We start from the raw sequence: 26,064 nt of genomic DNA, 5'->3' as shown, positions 1-26,064 counted from the left end.
CTGTCTTCATCAAGTGTTAATGTATTTCGTTATAAAGTGCTCTAAGTGCATAAAAGTGCCGTTACTTATCGTGCTTTATGATAATTATATTTAGTAAACATGTCAGAAAACGTTAAAATAGTCAGGTTGGTATAGTAAGATAATCAGAAGTTATAGGCAATATTCCTGTTCCATCAGGAAGATAAACACCAACCGAGATGTGATCACCTCCGCCTAATTCAATCATAATGGCTTCCATGTAATACATACCACCAGCAACCAGGTTTATTGCGTTTGAATTCTGTGATGTTCGTCTAGAAAATATTCAATCTCATATTAATAATAGCCGTATTCTGTCTGTCTATCCGTTAGGAAATCGTCGTGCTACGGTAACACGAAATGCAATTATAAAAGACAAGCGAACTCGTAGATTTAGTCACAGGCTACCGAAAAGTAAATACATAATAATGGAGAATACAGAAGTTCTCCAGTTGCTTCTTATTCTTTGGAGAGAAACCTCCTTTCTTTCATTAACATCTGTCTTAAGAGGCCAGTCATATCTGCATTGCGATGGAGTTACTCCTCCAATACTAATACACAAGCAGTCCGGCTTTAAATATACACATGTAAAAATTCTTTCTTTTTTTTGTGTTTTTCTACAAAACAGTTAATAGCTTATGTGTACTATATATATTTTTGTTAAGCTTATGCAGTGACGAAGGTTCCTCTCTCACAGATTTTTTTTGCTAGAACCAAAGGTATATAAATTTATTTGCTGTCATTTTCTTTTTTCTACGTGTATCTTTCTTCTTTTCTTAAATAAAGTTCAAAATTTTTATCATCTTTTTTATTGTCTTTTTCTACAATAACAGATCTTAAATTATAATTGTGAGGTTCAATAACTGATGATTTCCCCAGCCCCCTGGTAAGAATTTTCCCAGACGAACTTCAATCTGGCTTTAAATCTTTATAGGGACTTTACTACTAACGGCCTATTTTTCTATTGAAATAAGCTTTTTTGTTCCTTAAGTCAATGTTTTTAAGTAAAAAGACAAAAATAAAATACTTTTTCTTTAATACCCGAAAGTTCCGATTTGTAGCATTCAGGACTAAGTTTTTTACCAACTATTATTGTTTTTCAGACTTTCGAAATATTTTTCATATTCACCATATCTTCAACGGTTTTTCTTCTTAATGCAGTTTCTTTAAAAACTATTGAATACCTTAATGATGAATACCTTAATCTATTTTATCATACACTTCATCATCTTTTGTTTATAAAAACAACAGATTACAAAAGAACTTTTGATTAACTAGTATCTTTGCAAGTACATTGAACTGCGAAAACGGAACTTTTGAAAGAGAATCTGTCACTTACTTGTTGTACTGATATCGACTGGTATATGACGTGACAGTAATAATGTTGGCTTTATTTGCAGGATCAGAATTAGTAGATAGGTACACTTGACATACGTTATCACATGCTGCAACAAACTTGTAAAACCCAGATTGCGGGGCAACAAAGTAGGAATGCAGTTGCAAACCGTAATTGCCACCAACATTTGCAGCTGAGTCAAAGTTGTCAATAAAACCAGAAGCTGTTGGTGAGTTAGGATACCGTGGATCGGCTGTTAAGTTGGCGAACGCAGAATCTTTTATGTTGTTAAAATAATTAGCTACAACAGGACCGTTTGCTAAAATCGAAAAATATACCGTTGTGACAATCACCATTTTTACCGGTGGGAAGGCTAAATTACATAATGATAGATCACCAAAAGCGTGATAAGAACTATCATCATCCAAGGGGAGGAGTGCATTTGTGCTCCGCGCGGTGGACGTAAGCCTTACTAACGGTATATGACTTAAATACCCTTGGGTCTGCTTTTATGTATTATATGTTTTGTTAATATTTTTAGCTCGGTCAAACTTGCTTACCAAGGTTAGTCATTATGAATCTTCTTTTGGCGACTGTACAACCACTCCATAAAGCAATTTCGACGTTATCTTTTATTGAACCTCCGTACGGATCCAGACAGAGCGTATTAAATTGAATGCTTTTCCCTAAGACGGAGCATGCATTACTTCTCAGTCACATGTGTAAGAAATAACAAATAGAGCAAAAAAGAATATTATTTCAGTCACATATTTACATATGTACTCCAAAAATATACTTACAAAGGGTCCTCAATAAATGCTTGGCGGTAGTAGGCGAAGGACAGTTGGAGCTGACAACAAGTCGGGTAGCATAATCTGAGCTACCTCCTTCGAGACAGACAGGCTTTCCACTACATTTGTGAAGTAAAGCACCAGTAGCAGAATTGAAGACAAATTTAGCTTCAAGACCTTGACAATGAGAGGAAGTTGAACGGAGAACAATAATAGTTTCATCATCTGGATTACAGCCGCCTTGTTTTGGTTCAAAACAATAAGCGTCATCTGGCGTTCGAATAGATGTTTCTATTGGTGAAATTTATAATAAAAACATATACACTAAAGATAGAGCAGAAAACATTAAAAACATTTCTTATCGAACAATCTTCATAGTGAATTGCATTTGATACGGATATTTATGAAACGTAGCTACCTGAACACTTTCCGGTACAAGTTCGAGTTTCTTCCGTACTAGCTGTCTCTTCACACGTATCACCACCACAACGTGGCTTTGGACTATTGCAGGTTCGTCCTCTTTTTTGTGTGCCAGTGCCGCAAAATGAAGAACATGGAGTCCACAGTGACCAGGTGCTGTATTTTCCATCAACTAAAAATCGAAATAATTGTTTACGAAATGTGTTAAATATCTTGAAACTGCCCAGTCTTGTTCACTAATTCAGTTTAATTGAAAAAAAATAATAACAATAATAGAAATAATCATAAATTATGAAAAGTATTGTATATTTTAAAAGTCGAAAATATCACTATAAATATTTTACTTTTCTGCACCAACTAGTTTGCTAAAACGGTTTATCCAGCAAGAACTATTATTTCTATTTTTTTGATAATATGATAGAAGAGGAAAAAACTATTCTTTAAATGTCGAAGTACTATAGAAGCAGTGGATTGCAGTAATAAAGCGTCCTAGGCGGGCAAAATGTAGCTCTTTGCAACATTTTAAAAATCCTGTGTTTAACTTATCCAAAAAAGTTAAGTTATGTTAAGTTGTAAAAGATTTATACTTTTCTTATAATCAGCATCACAGTCATTTTCATTAACCCAGTACCAAATAACGCCAGGACTTTTCATTTGTGGGTAAATCCATTTTGATGGTACATTTCCATCAGAATTATTGGATACAAGAGACCCCCATTCCGTGTAGTCGTCATTATTGGCAGTTGTTAAGAATGCTTTGTTTTTGGATGCTCTTCCAAGATAAGGCATGCGTCCTTTAGGTCCTCGCCACCAGTCTACTTCATAGTCCCATTCGCTAAATTTTTTGAGCAACTTAACGTCTTGGTGATCATTACTAGTTGATGTGAAGCTAAAAGAAAGATGCTTACTGTTTAAAAATGTTTTAATAAATCACGCATCGGGAAAAAGCATAGGTGATTTGATCATAATAACTTCTGGATTGGATAAAAATACTACAAAAAAAGAGAAACTGAAAAGCATCATCACAATCCAACTGAACTTCAAAACAAATTTTATAAAACAAAAAAGTGAATTTTCTTAGCACTATGGCAATTTTATTTATCTGTTAAACAAAAAGGTTAATTACAGCTTAGGAAGCGTTTGTTTTAAATTTTTCGTACTGAAATTTTGTGTATTGCACTACAGTTACTTTAGGAACATACGAGTATTTAATAGGTGCCTTCCAGATTCCACCCCAATGTCTTCTTTGTTGAGCATCAATCATATATTTGAATTCTTCTCCATTAGACAATGCTTTTATGGTGTCAGCTTTATCCAGTATTGAAAAGTCATCGTGAAGAGAAGGTAGCAATGGAGCTCGAGACAAAGTCTAAGAAAAAACCAACGAAGCGGCTTTGAGGATGAAAGACAGGATCGTGTTAAAGAAACTAATAAAATTAATAATGTATTATTGATGAAATTCGTTTTATTTCACCGATATTTTTAACTAATAATATAGTCATATCCTTATAGAGTGAAAGACTTCTTTTTGACATCGCAATGGAAAGTGTTAGAATCGAATTCCATCAAGAAGTTAACCCTAATGTAGTTGTTAAGGTGTTACTAATGTAATGGTGTTACCTGTTCAAATGACCAACCATTCGATGATGCAGTCACCAGTAATGTCCATCCTTCATTCTTGTCAGTTGTCATGTCGCAGTACACCGGTTGTGACCCCTTTAGCATGTAGAAACCGTCCTTATAATCCGTTTTACCTTTATGATAACCATGAATCTTTAAATCATTGCAAGACTTCCGACTGTAAGAAAGAATAAATATCCGCCAGGTAGCTAATGAAATCTTTCTTGTCAATGGAAATAGTTCCCTCCATAATTAATTTTTGGATTGCAAAGTAAAAGAAAGAAAATTCATACCTTCCACCTTCTCGAATCCAAATTTTAATGTTTGATGGGTTGGCCAGATTACTCATGTAACTTCCTGCATTTGCAGAGTCAGTCAAAATGGCGCCACTTCTATCCGTGTCATCCTAAAACATTTTAAAATGTGTGTAATTAAAAAAAATGTAGGTACTTCTAACTTTAAGAAAATAGTCATTATGAAAGAACTACTTTTTTTAATACTACTTTTGTAGCAATGTTTATTTTAATTTTCGCAAGAATTGAACTTCGCGAATAGCCAAATAAAGAAAACAGAAAAAAAAATATATAAAAAAAAAGTAAGTAAAATTTTTTTTTTTGTATTTTGATAAATTAAAAAATTAATTTCGCGCTTGGAGGCAGAAATTTTTTATTTCGCTGGAATGAAATTTAGGAGAAGAGAACTGAAACAGCAAAATCCACATATCCACAAAATCGGCAACATTCAGTTCCTTTTAAGCAACACCAACAACAATCATACAGACACGTAGTAAATACAAAACTAGTATATGCAACGTACAGAAGTGCTAGCTGTTAGAAAGACACCGTTCTTTGATGTCAAGAACAATGGATACTTGGCAAAATTCTCCTTAAGTTCATCCCATGTTCCAAATTTTCTGATCAACTTAGGTTTGACTGAAGACGGCGGGCATGTCAATAAACTGTAATCCACGCTACTTGAGAATATTCCACCATTGCTATTTGCACCATTTGCTTCTATCATGTACTCAAAGCTTGACTAAAATGAAAAAGGCGAACTATATTAATAGCGAACTAAAAGGCAGGTTATGGTCCTGGAAAATTGGTTGCAAAGGAAGCCCGACTAACACCTTCAAATTGGCTAAAAAGCTCTTCAAATTAATTTGTGCTGTGTTTGACAGAACAAATAGTGCCTTAAAAGTTATTTAAACCATCCCTAATAAAAGAGAGGGGTTATGCCTGCCCTGCCTGCATCTACCTTATGGATTTGTACGCCAAACACTAGATTGTAAATGGGTTTAATCCACACATTAAAAAATCCTAAATCACTTAGTATTTTAAGTATCAATAAACAATACGTTTTTAATGCATATTTTATCTACACAATCTGGTAAAAATTGTACCTCCCCATCATCAAAATTTTTGATGTCGTCGGTTAATCCAAAGATGGAGTATTCGTTATTGCCAGCATTATCTGAATTGAATTCTAATACTCTCTCCTTCGTCCAACTGTGTCTTGATGAGGATTTAGTTAACAACGTCCAGCCACCAGCATAGCGATCAAAATCACACATCGTTTCAACAATTTTACCCGCTCTTGGTTCAATTTTATACACACCACTTGAAAACCTCATGCCATTGAAACCTCTGAACATAACTTCCAAACATGATTTTGGATAGTGGTAATCGCCTTCGCGAATCCAGTACCTAGAAGTTAGGGTATTTTGACTAGAATCAAACAAAACACTGTCTAGATATAGAGCCTCTTGGATATTACTGTGGTACTTTAAAATTAAAATAAAAGCTTTATGTTTATTTAATCAATGTAATAATTAACAATAAAACTGTATATGTAGAAAGGATTGTTATTTTGTTACTAACACTAACTCACCACACGCTCTCAGGTTTTTCCATTTTAAGATCACCTTTTATCCAAGCTGATGGATGATAACCTGCTTTGTTGTCTAAATAAAAATACAGCTTTTTAATATGCTAGATTCAATAACAGGAGAGGGAACTATTATAATCATACTGAATATTTATTGGTATATATTAATGGTAAATACCCAATCTTTAAAGAAGCAGGAAATTATTTATAGCTAACAGACATACCTGTTATTGTTCCCCAATGATTTTTGGTTGATCCGGATGTGGTTAATCGATGCCCTTGCAAATATGGCAATCGTTGCTCAATTCCATTCGAATTGAATTCCCAATTATTGAATTTCTTAATTATTTTTACGTCTTTTTGGTTTTCATTTGAGGAATCAACTTCGTAACGATTTGTTGCCTCAAATACACCGCCCCAGTAACCTAAAAGTAATACAGAACATGCCTATATTAGGCAATGTATCCTTCCGTTTGTCTGCAAAGGTGAAAAACAAGATAGAAGTTAAAAAAACAAAAAAAATGACGAAATAGGAAAGAAGATGCATCGGATTATTATCGTATCGCCGACTATTTTTACATCAACTGCTAAAAGTATCATCCAAGGCAAACGTAATGCAACAATGGTTCAGGAAAAACATAACAGCTCTGATAAGTTAGTTGTGACGATCCATGCAAAAGAAGTCCAGACGTAACAGTACATCTCAATCAGATTAAAAACCCGGGAAATTATTCACTTACCCAGTGTCTCAGCTTCAAGTCTGTATTGAAACTTAGTATCTTTTATCAAGTAACTTCTTTTTATCAAATCAGCATACTTTAGGATTGAATAATCTTCCTTAAGTTTAGGTGAATCTTTATTTCTTAGCCTCACGTTTTCAACTGTCCACGAGTTTGAATGTGATGAAACAACCAAAGTCCAACCACCTCCATCCCTGGTCATGTCACAGTAGACACTTAACGTAACATCACTGCTTGGCTTTATTGTATATATACCGTCATAAACTTTTCGCCCATCTTTTTTAAGGATCATTTTGATTGCTTTGCACGAACGTCCAACTATAAAAAATGTTATCAAATGTTATGTTGATGTTCATATTAGCTTGTAATAAAAATTTCTTCCACTTTATCCATATATGCGTCATGTGACTAACTACTAACTTAGTTTTAGCATGGTAAATAACATATCGAACGCTTTTCAGATTACACCATCTTCAGTAATAATATTGTACATTATTACATTATTAGTACTACAGAAGGAGCTGAAGAGGTTTTGCAGACATTTTAGCATATTATTTTATTTCAATAGCATCCTTCCCCATGCTTTTATGTTTCTTAGCACCTTCCAACAATTGCTAAACAGCATCTCCCGACGATTGCTCTGCAGCCCGTAGGCAGCAACGGTTTCACTTAGGCACATGTCTAAGGTTTTCTAAAAACCTTAGACATGCTCTAATAATTCTGCGACCTGCGCATTATAAAACAATTTAGCCGGGGGACTGCAATAGTCCGAAAAAGTTGGAATTTGCAACAAATAATTGTGGTTGTTTAATTTTGTCGATCACCCACGTCACCTTAACATGCGCAAATAAACTTAGACTAGTTCAAGGAGCATGTATATTACAAGAAAAAGCTGTTATGTGTTCAAAAATTATTATAAGACATACTTGGGCATGGATCTGTGTTGCAATTCTCTTCCTGCAATCTTGATCCGGAACAATCATTTCCGTTATGTTTAGGAATGGGTTGATTACAGAAACGGTGTCTTTTTCGTGTGCCACTACTGCAACCTTTGTTACACACCGTCCATTGGGACCAGTCTCCCCAAACCCCATGAACAGCAACCAACTCTATAACAAAATGAAATAATAAGAATTGTTTTTATCCTGTGTTTTCTTTGCAATCACAAGTCATGTCGATATTATGTAAGGACTTACTTTCTGTGCAACCAGTATCAGGATTATATCCACTTTCGCATTGACATTTTCCATTAGCCTGGCAAGTCTAGAAAATACAAAATTTATTTGCAAGTCGCATGTTTTTGTGTACCTTTTATATCATATGTAACAGAGATTGCTAGGAAAATATAAAGGCCTTACTCCTTTGCCATTGCAAATAACACCACCGGTAGAAGGACATGTTGCAAAACCATGCTCAACAGGTGTCTTACATTGTTGTTTGACGCAAACCTAAAGGTAAAAATAGAAAATATATGAAATACCATTTTCCAGCATTATCAAAACCGCCAGGCTATATAGTTTTTCAACACAGATGAACGTTTTTATTAAACTAATGTATTACTTTTCCATCAGCACATTTGGTACCATCAACCACCATTCCAAGACCAGCCTGCTCACTTGTGGTGATTTGAGCTCCGCTGAAAATTTAATATTATAACAAGATTTCCTTTTCAGTTAATCTAAAGATGCAATTCCTCATCTTGATTTAAGATCGCAGAAAATCAGCACAAAATGAAAAAAGATATGTCAAGCTTTTTTTTAATTGCCATGCAATCGGTGTCTAAATTTATTAAAGGGGTGAAAAACAGATCAAATAAGATCTCTGTCATTGATGATGCGCTCCATCTTCGCACATTTTGAATAAAATTGTGTAAAAACGAGATCATTCAGGCGGTCAATGTACAAGAAAATCAATCCGCTTTATTGCAACAATATAGACAATCTGGTAATTAATAAATACTTTTTCATGATTTGCTACATTTTTGAAGGCAGAACTATAGATAACATGTACGTATTTTTTAGCATTCTGGCATGCAAAATATAATACATAACAGTAAAATCGAAAGTGTGTTTGGTGGGAAGCAAATCTAACTGCTATACTAAATAGCCTTATTTAATAGCTCCAAAAAGGCAGCGTTGTTGCATTTCAAAATTGATGCAATCGTTTTTGCATCGTTGTTTGATATATTCTGTGCAAAATTAAGAAAAACATAGCTAGTTATCTGGGTCAAGTTTATTTTACCAGAAAATTCGATTTAAAAGCAACGTAAGCGCTGTGACTTTTAGTTTACCAAATATGACATCAAAGATGATTTAAGATGTTGTTTTTGTCCTCATTACTTATAAACTTTGTTCCCGCCATTAACTCGGCTTTCGTGTATGTCACTAAAGTCGAGAATTAAAGCTCGTTTTGTAGCCCCTTTAATACATAAAAAAAGGTCTTATGGGTATGTACACACCTGCATTTGACACCGTTAATTGTGAATTTTTTGTATTGTGTACCATAGTTGATATAATATGGTTTTGTTTCACTAGCTTCGCACTGGAGCTGTCCACACTTGATATTGCTATAACATCAAACAGAATAATAATAAAATTAAGATAAGTATTATTTTCTGAGGATATTTTCGAATTTACCTTGTGGCACAAGAGATGTTCTTTGTTGAATCACATGTTCCATAGCCACTTAGATTTGCGCTGTTCAACTCCGACCAACAGATATCAGTAGCCTTTTTTGCGTCTAAGAAATGTTCAATTAGATGACTTATTATTTAGTTATATTCAAAACATAGCACCGTTGTCGAGGAATGTCATTTTAGAATAAAAAGCGCCTAAAAATATATGGTCGCTGTGTTTTCCCATAATCAATAACCCATTTATTGGAACACTGAAATGTTAAAAGTTACGATTTTCAGGGGAAACATTGAAGATAACGTTTTTGTTTTGGCGATGAAAAAAATGACCGTTATGACGAGTTATATCTATCACTTTTACTACTTTTGCAAGGAGGATATAATATGGTAACCGGCTTATTATGCCCAAACAGATTATACAACATTGTTGGTAACAAAACACAGATTTTGATCTTTAGGAGATAAAATTTACATTTCTATTGATAGTTAAGGATAAATAATGTTTATTAGCTAGTAATAAGAAGTAGATACAGTTCGACATGTAGTAAAATCACAGTATAGCTAAACCCAGAACAGCAGGTTAAATCATTACTGTCAATCCGCTGTTCACCTAGGTTCCACACTAGGGTCAACGTTCAACAGAAAATTATCTTGCTTTATGGATTTTATGTAGTTATTTTAATAAGTGTGGCAAGCACATTTGTTTCGTTGTTACATAACATTTAAACGAACCAATCAGCGCACAACAGTTCAAATCGGATTGTTATTAGAACGGGTTGTACCCGTTGCTCGCGCTTCGAATAGTTAAAGAAACATAGCGAATACAAGATTTCACTGGCCATGTATCATTAGACATATAGACTTATATTCTTTAACAAAGTAAGTTTGGTCATGAAGCCTGTTAGGAAAATTTAAAAAAATGCGGGAGAAATAGAGAACTTTTCTAGATTTCTCACTTAACTTGTTTTAAAAGGGGCAAATTATACATACCAGCATTCCATAAACTGCGACATTGGTGATCATATGTTTTAGCGCACTCTCCATTGTAACAGTAACTGTTCATATCCTAAAAAAGTCAACAAATTTGTCGAAAATATGTTTTGCCCGGTATCAAGAACTTTTAACATTTGGATTTTAGTCAACTTACTTTCCAATGTGTTGCGCTACTTTCTTTGTACCCATGCCATTGCACGTCATCATCCGAGTACATCAGGTGATAGCCTGTTATCCAATTCCAATAGGTTCCCTTCATTCTAACTTGGGATACTTCCACACGCTAAGATATTATTTAAAACTATGGTTTAAGAGAGATTTTGTTGGCTACTACCGCACACAAAAATGTCGAGACGAGCATTTTTCCACGGTTTAACACAGTTTGCAAAGGGCGTCAACCCTGGAATTCTCCTCATCTGGTGCATTGCGGAGCTTTTCACAGATTCGTGGCTTAGGTAAGTAACCTTTAAATTTGATGACCAAGGTGAAAACAATTAGTTCGTTTTGAAAAAGTTCAATTCCGCTGAAACCATTGAGAAACGAGCTTTAATATGTTTAAATTGCGTGTACCTAGTACAGAAATAAACTTGCTTCGAGATTTGCTGCTTTGTCTAAATATATTATATGGATGGTTTCAGGCTGAAAATACAAAAACCATTTGCATACTTAACTTTTATGGCACATATGTTTTATTTAATGTACTGGCTTTGTAAATAGAAAAAAACGCTTGTAATATAATTCGCGGTTTCTCAAATCGTTGTTTTCGAGATTGTTTATAAATCAATTGCGCTTGTTTAAGCACGACGAACATATTTTATTTTTTATCACACCCTAACGGTAACCAGTAATATTTTGACATTTTACACTTAAGAACGATCCATCTTTCAAAGATCCTTTTTTCAGTCAACAAATAATGAACTTCTCGAAACTTGAGCGACGATTGGTGGCTAAAGACAAGAGCTGGATGGTTCATGTGTAGTACCACCGAGAAGGTCAACGTCCTTATCCTTGTCCTTAAATGCGAGAAGAACTTTTCACTACCTACTTCCCGAGTCATTGTGGTAAGCTGCGAGGCAGTTTGTGCCGAATTTTGCCTGGATATATCTCTTTAAGAGCTATTAGATCGGTACGGTATATTTCTTGTAAATGGTTTCAACCTAGTTCATAAACGTTATTTTTGCATTAAGTTTAACAATATATATTCTACTTCATTATCTTACCTTTCCAAAATCAATTTTAAACCAACTACCATCTGTCTTGCTCTTCGCACACCAACCATTTTTGTTTATACGAATGTTTTCAATATTGTATTTTTCTTCTCTGTAATTTCCAGCAGAAAAAGCAGAATCGGGAAGTTTCCCATTAGCAAAGCCAAGAGGAAGTATACAGTCTAAAATTGGAAAATATGACAGCAAATTTATAAGGGAACTTTGATTTAAATTTACCTGATGTATTTTCACGGATAAGGGATCCTAGAACATTCCGCGGGTACTAATTTTAGTCAGTGCCATTAAAGCATGCCGCATAGACGGTGTTTCAACTTTTTAGCAACAATTCTATTATATGAAAATTTTACATTGCTGTTAGATAGGTAGATTCAAATGACGTCGCTGTTTTTACACGATTGAAATATTTTCAAAACCAGGCATATTTCTGAGATTAAAGATTTCCCAAAATTACACGGTAGGTGTAATTTTCAGAAAGGTCTTACCTGTATGGAGAAAGAACAATTTCGATCTATCATCGGAAGCGTCGCATGTGCTTTTTAACATAAGGAGATCACCAGAATTTGGCCAGCCATCTCTAGCGCCAGCACATTTTCCTGATGCTATTTGTTTTAACGAATTGCCCTAAAAGACACATTTTCAAATGTTTCAAGAAAAAAGTCGGGTCTAAGAGAAACGAGGATTCTTCTTTTTGCATTATAAAACAAAGAAGTACACCAGGGAAGTGTTAATCCTCGCGAAGAAGCATGTTTAGCAAAATAAGAAATTTATGCAAGGAACCATAACCGCTTAGACGAAAAAAAAAATTAAAGATTTTTTTTGACAAATATCCGGCGCTTGCCTACAAGAATTAGTATATGCTTCCATTTTGATTCACAGGAGAAGAACAACCATACCGCTGTTCTGGTATACTTTGATGCCTCTGCATCACAGGCACTCGAAATAATCCAATACTGGCCATCGTCACTTGGGCAAACATTCTTTCCACTACATTTATGAATCAGAGTACCATCTGGCTTATATATGAATTGCATATGTTCGTGATCGCAATCATAATTCGGCATTGTACGATACATTATTTTAGTACCATCAGGGATATCTCCGGAACAACTAGTAATGTTGGGTGTAACACACATTTCTCTGTGATAGTATAAATGCTCAGTTATAATAGGAGTTGGCGATGAAGCAGCAGCTGCAAAGGGAAAAAAAGTTTAAAATCATCAAGCAAACAATAAAAATTGAATGGCGAATACACATGACCTTAATTTAACAACAACACGCAAATATATTTACAACATTTAATGCCATCAGTGAAGCTGTTCTGGAAAAGTTATGCAAATTAGACAAGAGACAGGTTACTTGTGTTAGTTAAAAAGTTTGTTGTTTTAAAATATTCATAAATGATCTGTGAAGGAAACAAAATTAACAGTATCTTCACCTTGGTTTGATTCACAACCATCCATCTCAATCTTCATGCAAGCATACCCATTATTGTTCCAATGTTTCGGTACAAATTTGAAGTAGCGACCAATTACTTTTGGATTTAATGTAGTTTTATGTTCGTTTGATCGATGTAGTGTCCCAATAAGCATCTTCATAAAAAAATAAAAAGACAAAATTTACTTTGTTGTAGAAATTACATATACTGATAAAAAAATAAGCACATTCCAGGGGGAGCTTTATTCAACATATCACAGCTCCACTGCAAGGCTAGTGTGATGTTTGAGCCAAAAAACGTTAGATTCGAAGTTTATAGTATTGAAACTCGTTACACCAATGGAGGCAAAGTTAATGTAATTGTATGTATAACATGATCGAATTTCAGACTAAAATTATTAAAAACACGCGGGTAAACCTTAAGACTGTCTCCACAATGCATCCCATTTGCAACGACATTATCAGTTGGACACTAGAAATTGAAATTAAACAATAAAAATCACATCTGAATAAATTATATTGTTAAATATAGAAGAGCTACTTACTATAGCATTCAGTCCAGTGCAGTACTCGGGTACGTCACAATTTCCATTGGCTTCTCTACATAATGTACCTTGCTTTTTATACTACAAAACGTTAAAAGTACTTCGTTAGTATTTTTATTTGAATAACAGAAGAGCGTAGACCTAGGTTCCAGGAAGTATATATGTGGTATAAAAAAAGTATGGTATACCACAGCTTTCATTATGTTGATTCTGCTGGGAGTATAAAGGAGCGCTCTTTCTGTTAATATAGGACGTAATTATTTATGTTTTAAGTACAAAACCAATTCTTACCAAACACTGCATGGAGCAGCACTCAGGGTTATTAACATAACTACACTGCACATGTGGCTTTAATCTACATCCATGAGGTTCACAACAGCTATCATTGTTCGCTGCACATGTCTACAGTTAAAAAAGAAGTTTTCACGATGTAAACACCATTTAACTACTTTGTTCTGTTTCCTGATCTGTAACAAATGAAATTTTCATAAACACTCATGCAATACCTCTGGAGTACCACAGTCACATTCTTCGCCAGGCTCTTTGATTCCATTGCCGCATTTGGATAATAAAGGCTGTAAAATAACGTTATTTTTAGATGTCAATTGTTGGATCAGTGCATTTACAAATATTGTATACTAGGGAAGTAACTTACAGCAACGGGATAATCGTTAATGCAGGCAAATGTTTTTTCTTTAAGCCTGTTTAGATTGCAATCAGAAAAACCAGGTCTACCAGATCTAAAAATTAAACAAATTGTATAAAACAACAAGATAAAAACAAGGTTAATATTTTTAAATTGTTGTATATGAATCAGAAACATTCTTCCTTAGCTTGTTTTACCACACAATTTCAGGCTTAAGTTTCGTAATATCTGTATCTTAAACGGATATACGCATACTTTGAGCCACCCATCAAACAACCTCTTGGTGTTAAACATTTGCATGTGTCTCCATCTAAAATTACAATTAAAATTATGTGTTGCTACTTCGTTAGAAAGATTAAAGACTTTCTAGCTATGCTACTTAACCCTTAAGGCTTGTTAAGAAGCTTACCGTGTGGGAAGTTCATGTTATGTCCAAATTCGTGACCAATTATTACCACTGGACCACTAATACTTCCAAATGACCACTACAAGTAAAGTCGTCTAATTAGCAGTATTACTACTATTCTGAAGCTCTAAAACTATTTAATAAATCTACTAAGAGACGACAACATTTGTCGTATTAATATCAGTATTACTTACTGCATCGACGCCAGCTGATGCACTTCCACAAAGTGCTCCTACATAAGCCATACCTGCACAGTCACTCCAGTAATAATGACTAAAATGGAAACATTCATATATGATAGGCAAACACTGTAATTCCACATAAATTATTACTAAAACTAGTCATAAAAGCCCGTGGAAAAATCCACTGAGGCAGGATAAGAATGAAACAGAAGCGTCATTTCAATTTTGATGACGTCAGGAACTCATCTAAAAAAAATTATAATTTAAAACCTTATTTTCACGTTGCTTTTATTGTGTTAAGCTTAAATTTCTGGTAAAGAAAATGTATTTGATCGTGTGGTTTTGATGACCGGTTAATGAGATAAAGGGTTTAAAAACTTTAGGGTACTAAGAACTTTAAGGAAACGAGCTGGTTACGTCAATACTGTTTTGCCGCGTAGGTAACTAGGGACCACGTAGGACCAATTTGGGTAAGTTTCCCAAACCTGGGTCCCCAAATCCGTTTCAGAATGGGCGGGTTGATGACGTCATCACAAAACCTTTAAACCTTAATATCTCTGCAACCATTTCTCAAAAGTACATGATCCTTTACATTTTCGGTATTGGGGCCAATGCTGACGTTAGCAAAATCTTTAAACCCTTCTTTTTATCTCATTAACCGCTCATATCAAAAGCACATGATCATACATATTTTCTTGATTAGCGCTTTAAGGTCTACACAATAGAGGCAACGTGAAAACAAAATTCTAAAATTTTAATGAATAGGTTGCTGACGTCATCAAAATTTTTACGCTGCCTCAGTGGATTTTCCACGGGCTTTATCGACTAGTCTATATAATAATACGCCAGTTTCGTCTGTCTGTTACTTTTGCAAAGTGGATTATTATCTTCACTATCTTCTTTGATAATGTCTGTAAAACATCGCCCATATAATTATTCTGTGACTTACCAAACTTTAACGTTGAAATAATATTAACGTCAAAGGAAAGTATATTAAATTGATGAAGGTATTACAGTGCACTTAAAACTTAGAGGCCAAATCATTTGGAAATGAGGTGGTGACGTCAATGTTTATTCACCGCGTGGGTAACTAAGGACCACCTGGGACCAATTTGGGTAAGTTTCCCAAACCTAGGTCCCCAAATCTGTTTCGGAATGGACAGGTTGATGACGTCAACCAAAAAACTCTAATATCTCAGCAACCGTTTTCAAAAGTACATGATCCCATAAATTTTCTTGATCAGCGTTTCAAAATCTATATTTTTGTGTTTCCACGGGCCTTTGCTGACGTCAGCACAATTTTTAAATCCTTGTATCTCCTTTTGCGTTCCTCGAAAACATATCATCCTATACATTACTTTGATCAGCGCTTCAACCTCTACACATTCAATAAAAGAATAAAATAAATTTCTTAATTTCTTTGAGATCTTTACTGCTGTCATCCGCAAAACATCTAAAACAACCTATTTTTCCATTGTCCATCTGCCTAAGTGGATTTCTCCATGGGCCTTATCGACTAGTCTCTATAATAATACGCCAGTTCCGTGTGTCTATCTGTGATTTTTGCAAAGTGGATAAAATTTATTTCATAAAGTCTATAAAACATCGCCTATAAATTTGTTCTGTAAATTACAAAACTTTGACGTTAGAGCAATATTGACGTCAAAGGAAAGTATATTAAGATTAGTGTAGACATTGCATTGCACTTTTAAATTTAAGGCGAAATAACTTGGAAACGGGTGGAAATTACTGACGTCACCTCCTGCGTGGGTAACTAAGGACTACCTGTGACCAATTTGGGTAAGTTTTCCAAGCCTGGGTCACCAAATCCGCTTCGGAATAGACGGGTTAATGACGTCATAAAAAACCTTTAAACCCTAATATCTCTGCATCCGTTTGTCACAAGTACACGATCATATACATTTTCTTGATCAGCGTTCCAAGATCTATACGATGAAGGCAACAGGCATACACACTTCTGACGCCATCAAAATTTAAATGACGGTTGTTTTTCTCTGTTATTCTGCCTAAGTGGATTTTTCCACGGGCCTTATCGACTAGTATAGGATATTGATGTTAAGGTAGTGTTATTGACGTCGCGTCGTAACGTCATAAAATTTTACATTTGAGACTTATTTTTTTTGGGCAACTTCAGAGAAAATTTCGGCGACATCAAAAGGAAAATGACGATATCCACTATGATCGTCATATACACTTCATATTATTATATAAAACCAAGGGTGATCCTATTTTCAGGTCGGTAAATGCTTTTGAAAATGAGTTTTTTTATTGTGATGTTGATTAATAAGGGCCGTAAACAATTACAGACAGGTTTTGATGCTTTATTCTGAAACACCATGTCCATGATCAAATGAACAGATGTAATTGACCCATAAAGATTTGATAATACTTTACTTTACTCAAGGATTGAAATGTAGACTGACCTCATCAATTGAGCATTGTCAATCCGAATATCTTTAAACTGGCTGGTCTTCTTAATAACATCGTTGACATAGTTCTTAAATGAGCTAAGATCACTCCCTCCAGTCGTGTATCTCTTAAAAGTGGGACCATTTGTTTGAACTTCCAAAGCAACAAGCACTAGACGAACATTGATTGCTTGATAAACCTAAATGTAAAAAATGGTTTTAGTAAACTCATTAATTATTGCATATTATAGCCCACCAAAATAACGCGGTAAGTAAAATTTAAAAATTCTAAGGGTACACATTCTCTTGCAAGCCTAATATTGTCTTTCAAATCCAAAGATAAAAACTTTTCAGTTTTATTGCAGATTTTTAAAAATCACTGCAAAATGAGAAAATAAGTTTAAAATAAGTGCAATTTTAAACACTTTCATTTTATGATTTCAGGAGTATCAAATCCTTGACACTAAATTTGCCTTAAATTTATTTTTAGAGAGTGTGAAATTCTTTGTTGGTTTTCTTAGATTCTTTTCTTCAAATTGAAATAGAAGAATTGTCAGTAAATAAAAAGATGCAGGATATCAATCATAATGATGCACTTACAAATTAAGGGAGAATAATTGTAATTGTGATGTTCATTGTACGAACATACATACAAACATGTTCTTCTAATATACAGCTAGCAAGTTTCTTATAAAAGAGACGTGTTAAATAAAGTAAAAATTACCTTGTCAACTTGTAACAGTGCATTGAGAATTCTTTCAAGTACCAAACTAGTATCGTTGTTATACCTTTTGTACTATGTAAAGAAATGTAACAGAGATGGTAAAAGAAATTTTTGCAAGAATTCCTACAACAAATATAAGTACATACCAATCCCTCATCAGCACACACAAACATCTCAACATATCTTGTTTGTGTCGTGGTAAGATATGAAACATACTGAGGCTCGACATTGATCAACTCGTATGGTCTCTAGTAACCAAGCCAAATAAAATGAACATTTTTGTATAAAAAAGAACAATTTTAAGGGTTAGATTATCTTACCAAATTCGCTATCTCTCTCTTCTTTTTGACTTCGCTATACTTCTCGCTATACTTCTCGCCCTCAAAGTCGTTGTTTACATTTTCATGATCTAAATAATGAAAGCTTCCATGTTTGTTATTTATTACAATTATCTTCTTGATGCGATTTCACCTGTATTTTATCTCCTGCCCCACTACTCACCCTTTCCATCCCAGTCTGTTTGTCAAGAATTTAAATAAAGAGAGTTAGAAAAGTTACAGAAAATGCCTTGTAAAAACGCTTAATGAATAATTGAGGAATGAAAACTAATGTCACAATGCTGATGTATACCAGAAATTCTAACTAACCAGTCTTACCAGGGTAGGATCGCTTCAGTAACTTTTCTTTTATGCTGTCAATTTCATCATCAACATTGTAAAATTTATGACTGCCGTCAACACCCTGTGAAGATAGTTCAGGAAAAGAGTAAATTTTTAACAATACATCTAGTAAACACACATTTGTTTAAGTTAAATAAAACTGCTCACATTTGGCTCTATGTCAAATCGATGTTCACCGTCATCCAAACTACCCCTAAATTAAACTTTTATCAGTTCAGAACCAATATATAGATAAGCATCAATTATAGATAGAAGCCTAAAATGCACCTCTTCTTATTTAAGTACACCTTAATTATTGTAAATTTTCCCCGTTTGTGATTAAAGAAACTTCACAGAACACAATTCTTAAATATCTACGTGAAGCGATTTTAATCTGTTCCTAATGTGCCCTTCTCTAGATGGTTAGGGTACATTACTAATTAAAGAAAAAAAGTCTTCATACGTTAGCCCACGTCTACAGGTACTTATGGTCACGGCAGAATCTTTTATTCCTCGAATTGTTCCTTCGTAATGACAATTCTCAGGCGTATGCTATGAAATAGAGTAGAAAAAATATGAAACGAATTATTGATAAATAAGTAGCAGATTAAAAATATTTTGGTTGTTTTGAATATTAAAAACTACAACACTGAGCACATGCTCTTTTCGACTAACTAGTTATTAAACACATTGTACAACGTGTATATCAAATGCGATAATCGAGTAGTACAGTAGGCTAGTACTTTATTTACTTTCTTTACTTGTCATTGTTTGTGTATTACTTGCAAGTTAACATTGAAAATGTTATTCAATCTAAACTACACTCAATGTTTTGACATGACGCAGAGCATATTGCATATGAAAAATTGTTTATTTTTTAAAAAAAGTATAGAAATTAAATTATACTGACATCATTATGCACAGCAAGTCCATCATCATCAAATGTTCGAAGCAAGATTGATCCAGGATGAATGCCCCTAAATAAATGTTTTTAAGTTGGTAATAAAAACAGCCGCCAGTTTATTAAATTGTTATTTTTGTTTTTGCCATCAGTATGAATGTAAAGGTACTTACGAATGCTTCTTTAAATCAATAATGTAGTCCTTATGCTTTGCTTTGATGTGGTAAGTTGCAGAATCTTCATGCTGATCCTATGGATAAATATATCCGATAAGTATATCCATATATATTAATCCAATAATATTAATAAAAAATTAAATTGACCTTTCTGTTTTCGAACGTCTTACTTCGCAAGACATTGCAACAAATAAACTGGTTGTTTTCTTCGTTTGTAATACAATTAAAAACGTAAAGTAACGTGTGTTACAAACAATAACATTTATCACTGTCATTATTAACATATCCTTCATTGATAAAATTTTCCATGCTAGCTACAACATTTTGTTTTTCATTTAATCTTCCTTACACTGGCCTTTCTGGGTAAAAAATTGTATTCAACCTCAAATAATTTTGGGGTGGTTCAAGTCGTCTTTCTTAAACTTGGCAAGAATATATAACGAGATAAAAGATATTGATTCCCTGGTTACATATTATTTGATTTCAGTAGTTTTTTTATGATGTCTTTATTTGCTTAAATCAACTGAACTGGCTAGTGTGTGAAAAGGATTCCTGTATTGTTGTTTTTATGATAACACATAACGGGGAAAATTCGGAAGGTGTGCAAAAACAATACTCAAAGATTTTGATTACTAGGAATCATTGTTAGCCACATGGTTGCTATGCCACTTTTAAACATCTTTTAAGAAATAGAAGTTTTAGGCCTGTTGGAACCCCCAGTAGAAATAAAGTTATGTTATAAATTATTTCTAGATTAGTTGCACTTTTTCAATTCAGCATTCAACAGCGAAGAAGTGTCAGCAATGTTTATTTATCCTGACGACATTTATTGCTTTCATTATTAATTGCATCTAATTAATGAGATTCAGCCTGCGCATTTTAGCAACAATAAGCCAAAGCCAAAATTTTGTGTTGATTATATAAAAATTGTCTATAAATTATACAGTTTGCCTTCTTGCGCATGCAGTCTGCTGCTTGGGAGGTGTAGAGTATACAATAAAATCACTGATTTACAGACAAACCAATGGCAACACAAATATATTTATTTGTTCTACGGCTTTCAACATAAAAAAGGGACGAATAGTTGAAGCTATGAGGTTCTTAATGTATCTCTGATGGGGACAGCAGAGGAGGATGGTATACACACCTTCTTATAGGTAACATCTTATCAGAAAACGAGGCTAAAATCTACATTTAAATAACAGCTGGCCTGAAATGTGTAAATAAATTAACAGAGAGTAAAAAAAAAACAAGCGACTGAGATTTGTACCAGAGACTTTTCTGTAAACTTTACTCAACAACGAACGTGAATTTCAGCGCACCAAACTGAACAAGAGAACATGGAATTTGGCCTCCTCAAGCAAAAAAAGGATAATTAACAAGTAAGAAACAGTTGACTCTGTAAAAGAGAGAATCTTAGCCAACACTGAGCCATAGCCAAAATTTTGTGGTGCTTTTATAAAAGGAGTGAGCACAAATCGTTTCAATTCTGAAAAATGTCGTGACAGTAGTTGAAATCTAAAAAACAAAACAAAATTAAGACACGGTAAAAAGCTATTATAGCAGTGCAAAATGATTTTTCTTTTATGGCATAGGCAATTAACTCATAAAGGAGCTTATACCATCTACGTTAATGTAATCTTTTCTACATGAATGGTGTGCTAATCCTGGTAAGCTGTTAAAAGTTATCTACAATATCGAGAAGTATGTTTAGCATGAATAAGTCATTTTGCTTTTTTTCATTGGCACGCTTGTATGTGAAAAAAGCAGTGCCGACAACATTCTTCATGTACGCGATGTGTTTTCTTAATTGACAACTTCGAGAACGACGATTTCTTTTTTCATAGTCACTTCTTAATTAATTACATTAATTACTCTATAAAAAGATATTTAGACTTTTATATTTTTAACAGGGAACTTTGCCTTGAACTGAGATTTTAAAAAGGATTAAAAAGATCTAAGCACTGCGGGTAAAGCATTGAACAACATTTAAGTTAATAGGGATTATCGTGACCTATTTGGCAACACTTCCTTTTGATGTTATAGCTGATCTTTGTTAATAGTAATAAGTAATAATAAATACTCAAATAATAAATAATTAATAGTAATATACAAGTCTTTTCTCTAAAAAAATATGAGAAGGTAGCACGCATCTAACAATATCGTACGTTTTGAATGACGCAAGCGTACTAGATTTAAATGTACAATAAATTTGTTTGACAAAAGGTACTAAATTGATCGCTCGTCCTTTTTACTACTAAAACATATTACGACTATTTGTAAATCTAACGGGACGTGAAAGTGCGTTGAGTATTGATTCTTGATTTTAGATCATTTCCATTCTTGATTTGGACTTTTTAATTGACACTACTCTTTTCGATACATAAGTGCAATCGCATGGGATGATTTCGTGTCTCTGAAACCCAAGCGAAAACAGAAAAATCCAGCAATAAAGCACTATTTTTTAACTTGCAGATTTTTAATGAACAAATGTACTTAGAATTAGCTGGTTTTATTTTTAAACAAATTTCTTAAAACAAAGCAACTACAACTGTCTTTTTAAAAAGGATCACAAAAGTCAAGATAATGCATTGCAAATTATTTATTGAAAAGCATCTATTTATACGATAAGGATATCAACTTGGCCTATTGCGCTAATCTTCCATCGGAAGTTACGACAAAACTCAGTACGAAGTTTCAATACGAGTAGTGCTGTAAAGGTTGCTATCAATAAAGCTTTTCTTTTAAAGCCTATGTGCACCTTCAAAAAAAAGTATTTTGTATTTATTTACAGGTGACTCAAACAATCGTACTTACGAATCTTAAGTTAGACACGAATTTGAGAATACCAAAGAAAGAAAAAAAGACATGGGAACAAATCTTTATGAAGGGAATATTTTTAATGTTGCTACTACTTCTGTTTCAATGTTGCTACCACTTTTGTTTCAATGTTGGTAACACCTGTTTTTAAGCTATTACAAAAAGTCACAAGTATGCTTTGGAGGCTATGCCTAATCGCATATTATACTCCTTATAGAAACTTCGCATTGAGGCATTGCGGCAAATGCATAGCTATTGATTCTTAGCAATGACCTCGATCTTTAATATTGCCAATACTGATAAATTTTGACTATGCAACTAAAATATTAAAATTGGTTTAATAAGGAGAGCATTTTTTGTTTGTGGATCACGGTTGATTGATGATTAAAACTTTGTATTATATGCCATGGGAAAATTGTATTCATGGTATACTAGGACAGAAAACTATTTCTTTTTTAAAAAAACAAGAACAAATAATCCTAGATACACGTGTGAAATAAAATTTTTGGGAGAAATTATATGTCAACAGATGTATTGACGTAGACCCTTTTCTTATACCTGAAAAAACTGCAATTTGTGCGATCGCTTGTTGCGTTTTAGATTGTCAGAGAAAAAAGACATAAAATAACCAAAAAAAGAAGAAATAACGACAACAAAACACAGGTATGAAACAGTATTATACATTAAAAAAATTAGCAAAAAACAACTTTATAACAATACACCATTGTTTCGTTCTTCCTGGTGCGAAGAAATTCTTAATGTTACAGAGAAATTAATGGATTATCGAGACATTAATCGTACGTGCATGAACGTATTGCAAGATAATGTAAAATGGAAACGCTGCTTAAATGCTAATTATTCTTCTTTATTTGCGTTACACTGCAAGAAAAAATCGTCTTAACAAGCCTTAACGACAACAATACACAGGTATAAACTGGTATTTTTCATCAGAAAATACATCAACGAAATTTAAATTGTTCATGAAATGTTTTTATGGTTTTGAATCGCAACATCCTTGTTTAAAAATGGACGAAATATTATCCCTGTACAAGTGTTATTTTTAAATATTTAACTCTTTTATGCCTGAGCTTTTATGTTCCCTTATATCAGGCGTAGCAACCTAGAAATGTTGCCTAAAATGGAAAATTTGGCCTAAGATCATTAGTGATTGTTTTTCTCATTTTTTGGCAGTTATTCCTTAATAACTTTGTTTTACTTTCGTAAAAAACGCTTGCCTATTCAGCTGAAATAATATCGGATCTTACCTCATTTAAGGTGGACAAATCTCGTCTTGATCTTGAATAGTGAATTCGCTCAGGATACACAACTTCATAACTTATTTCTAATAAAAAAGGTACATAAATATAAAATCATTATTGAAGAAATTTTATCATGGATATGGGTAGTGAAAAGTATTGTATGTGTAAAAAGGGGGGGCAACGAAGAATTGCAAATGTGTAATGTGATTATTATTGAATATAAGTAAACATGGACCTTTCAAAATATGTGAAATGTGTAACAAAAAGTAATGTTAGAAATCTGACGACGTACCTTCTGCAGCATTCTCGATGACAAGCACGGAAATCCAAGCAAAGACGAAATAATTTAGCTTCATCTAATTAAAGAACAAAATTAAGCTTTGAAGAACTCACAGAGCGATTTCCCTCTGTTAAGCTTTAAAAAATATGCATGGAGTAATCATATTAACATAATCCCGATTAATTTACAAAAGCATGCGCGTATTAACAAAACTTAACGCATTTATTTTGATGTTGAAATGCGCTTACAGTTCAAATCAAACCAAAATTCTGATCTGTGTGAACTCGAAGGTCTGCACGTTTGACCAAACTGGATTCTTTACAAGAGTTTCAAAGCTTTATAAGTTATGAGTACTTTTGAAGTCAATACATAAATAATACATTGTAAAAGTTCGGCTTGAGCTTGCGTTGATAACATAATGGAGAAGTCATTCAGCTTATAATAGATTCAATTAAATTTGTTGTTCCGAATAAAAATGCCTTTTTAGTCGCGGCAATTTAAAGAAAACATATCCAAACATATCCATATTTTTAACATATCCAAAGATTGCGCAAGTTTAACGGAATTAAAAATTAGTCATTATAAGTGAAAAAAATAGCTGTATTTAACATTTATACTGGTATAATAGATAGCTTAATTACTATGGTAAAATTAAATACTCCCAAGGCATTTTTTTATTACAAGGTATTCAGTCAAAAATGTAATATACATCTTAAACTTCGTTATCAATTAGCAGACGCACTTACGCTAGCCTGCTAATTTATCAATTGATTATATACAAAATGTTCATGTTAGCAAAAGACCGCTTTTACAAAAAAACACATTGAAGATTAAATATTCAAAAGTCCTTATATACTGCTTTTAACATGTCCCTTTCCTTGCGGTGCCATCATGCGCAGGGAAAGACAAAATACCGCTAAATTATAGAGGCGGTATTGTCGTGACCTAGTTTCTAACACTTCCTTCGTATGTTATCACATATCTTTATTGCTACAAAATTTCAATACGCGCCCTAATGCAACAGGCTAATCCCAGCCGTTAATAAAGCCTCTCTTCTACTTATAAATTTATTAAACTCATGAATTTAAAGAGACACGCATTAAACTATACCGTGTGAACTGAATAAAAACTTTGGACGACGAAGAAATTCTCTCCATACCTTTCGACCGTACTTGCCTTTTTGTCATTATTTACAAATTTGAAACATATAAAACAAAACTCATTCTGACCTGCCAGCTGTTCAACGATATTTCACCCAAACTGTTTCCCATTTGAGAGATTTTATGACGTTTATCTATTATTTCTTTTTTTGTAAAATAACCCTTTTTTTTTGGGAAACAATAGGACAGGTAATATTACGTTGCCAAAACAAATTTCCACTTACTTCAGGTCAGCATAAGAAAATTATCACCTGTTTTCGTACTATGCTACAAAACTTCAGAATAGCAAGAATAAGCTTTTAAAACACGGAGAGTCTACTTTATAATATTTAAACAAAGATTATAATTATTTTTTAACTTTATGCTTGTCTTGACGATTCCTAATGCTCACAATTTCATATTCACAATAAGATAATTAACTGCAAAATATTTAATATTCCCACCTACGTTTATCCTTTCCTTAGGGATTTCAGCAAAAACGCATTAGAAAGTCCAAACTGCCGATTAATCTTATTTTTTAATATTAGTTTTGCGAATGAATCAGAACAGCGTAAAAATGGCCTGACCTGAAGTTTGGTAAAAATATTTTTTGATAACGAAGTGATTAGATTGATAAAGCAATCAGTTAGTCTCCTATCGTCATTCTCAATATCTTCTCTGCACTATGTTGACAAGAGACATAATCACAATTCAGGAATAATAGCGCAATTAAAGTTTACTTCATCTCAGATTTTTCCTTATTTTAACCGTTAGCAAAACATTTTTAACGAACAAAATTAT

The 26,064-nt window shown here is 33.5% G+C and overlaps 1 protein-coding gene across 5 annotated transcripts; it reads right to left on the bottom strand.

The window, feature by feature from the left end:
• LOC130641845 (uncharacterized) lies at positions 1-25,555 on the bottom strand. 5 transcript variants are annotated; one of them, XM_057448841.1, is made up of 46 exons: positions 25,536-25,555; positions 24,137-24,200; positions 23,851-23,927; positions 19,763-19,839; positions 19,599-19,665; positions 19,152-19,240; positions 18,857-18,902; positions 18,686-18,770; positions 18,350-18,438; positions 18,176-18,277; positions 18,030-18,101; positions 17,321-17,505; positions 14,889-14,967; positions 14,698-14,773; positions 14,544-14,598; positions 14,298-14,382; positions 14,149-14,217; positions 13,934-14,044; positions 13,643-13,723; positions 13,516-13,569; positions 13,099-13,252; positions 12,557-12,852; positions 12,146-12,284; positions 11,655-11,824; positions 10,589-10,717; positions 10,432-10,507; positions 9,446-9,548; positions 9,268-9,375; positions 8,370-8,445; positions 8,168-8,257; positions 8,006-8,072; positions 7,736-7,918; positions 6,810-7,127; positions 6,294-6,494; positions 6,073-6,145; positions 5,585-5,888; positions 5,002-5,220; positions 4,479-4,591; positions 4,186-4,363; positions 3,768-3,934; positions 3,153-3,454; positions 2,564-2,737; positions 2,155-2,436; positions 1,915-2,040; positions 1,358-1,673; positions 1-293 (listed from the first exon to the last, which is right to left on the bottom strand). In XM_057448841.1, exons 2-46 carry the CDS (start codon positions 24,198-24,200, stop codon positions 122-124), a joined length of 6,099 nt encoding a protein of 2,032 aa, XP_057304824.1. In that variant the 5' UTR covers positions 25,536-25,555; the 3' UTR covers positions 1-121. The 5 variants fall into 5 exon arrangements, with proteins under 5 accessions (XP_057304824.1, XP_057304823.1, XP_057304821.1 ...); XM_057448840.1 differs by having other exon boundaries at positions 25,509-25,546; XM_057448838.1 differs by lacking the exon at positions 25,536-25,555 and adding an exon at positions 25,354-25,439.
• Between the last annotated feature and the right edge of the window lie 509 nt (positions 25,556-26,064).

This window comes from Hydractinia symbiolongicarpus, chromosome 4 (genome assembly GCF_029227915.1).
Source record: "Hydractinia symbiolongicarpus strain clone_291-10 chromosome 4, HSymV2.1, whole genome shotgun sequence".
Taxonomy (NCBI): domain Eukaryota; kingdom Metazoa; phylum Cnidaria; class Hydrozoa; order Anthoathecata; family Hydractiniidae; genus Hydractinia; species Hydractinia symbiolongicarpus.
Note: the sequence above shows the minus strand (reverse complement) of the source record. Positions and strands in the feature narration are given on the sequence as shown.

Bases quoted from the DNA above. Each gene is read 5' to 3' on its own strand.
- LOC130641845 (XM_057448838.1), bottom strand. From the start codon at position 25,395: ATGGGAAACAGTTTGGGTGAAATATCGTTGAACAGCTGGCAG. The intron at 3,935-4,185 runs GTAACACCATTA...GTTTTTTCTTAG, and splicing joins ATGGTTGGTCATTTGAACAG to ACTTTGTCTCGAGCTCCATT. The intron at 1,674-1,914 runs GTAAGCAAGTTT...TTTCGATTTTAG, and splicing joins ATTCATAATGACTAACCTTG to CAAACGGTCCTGTTGTAGCT.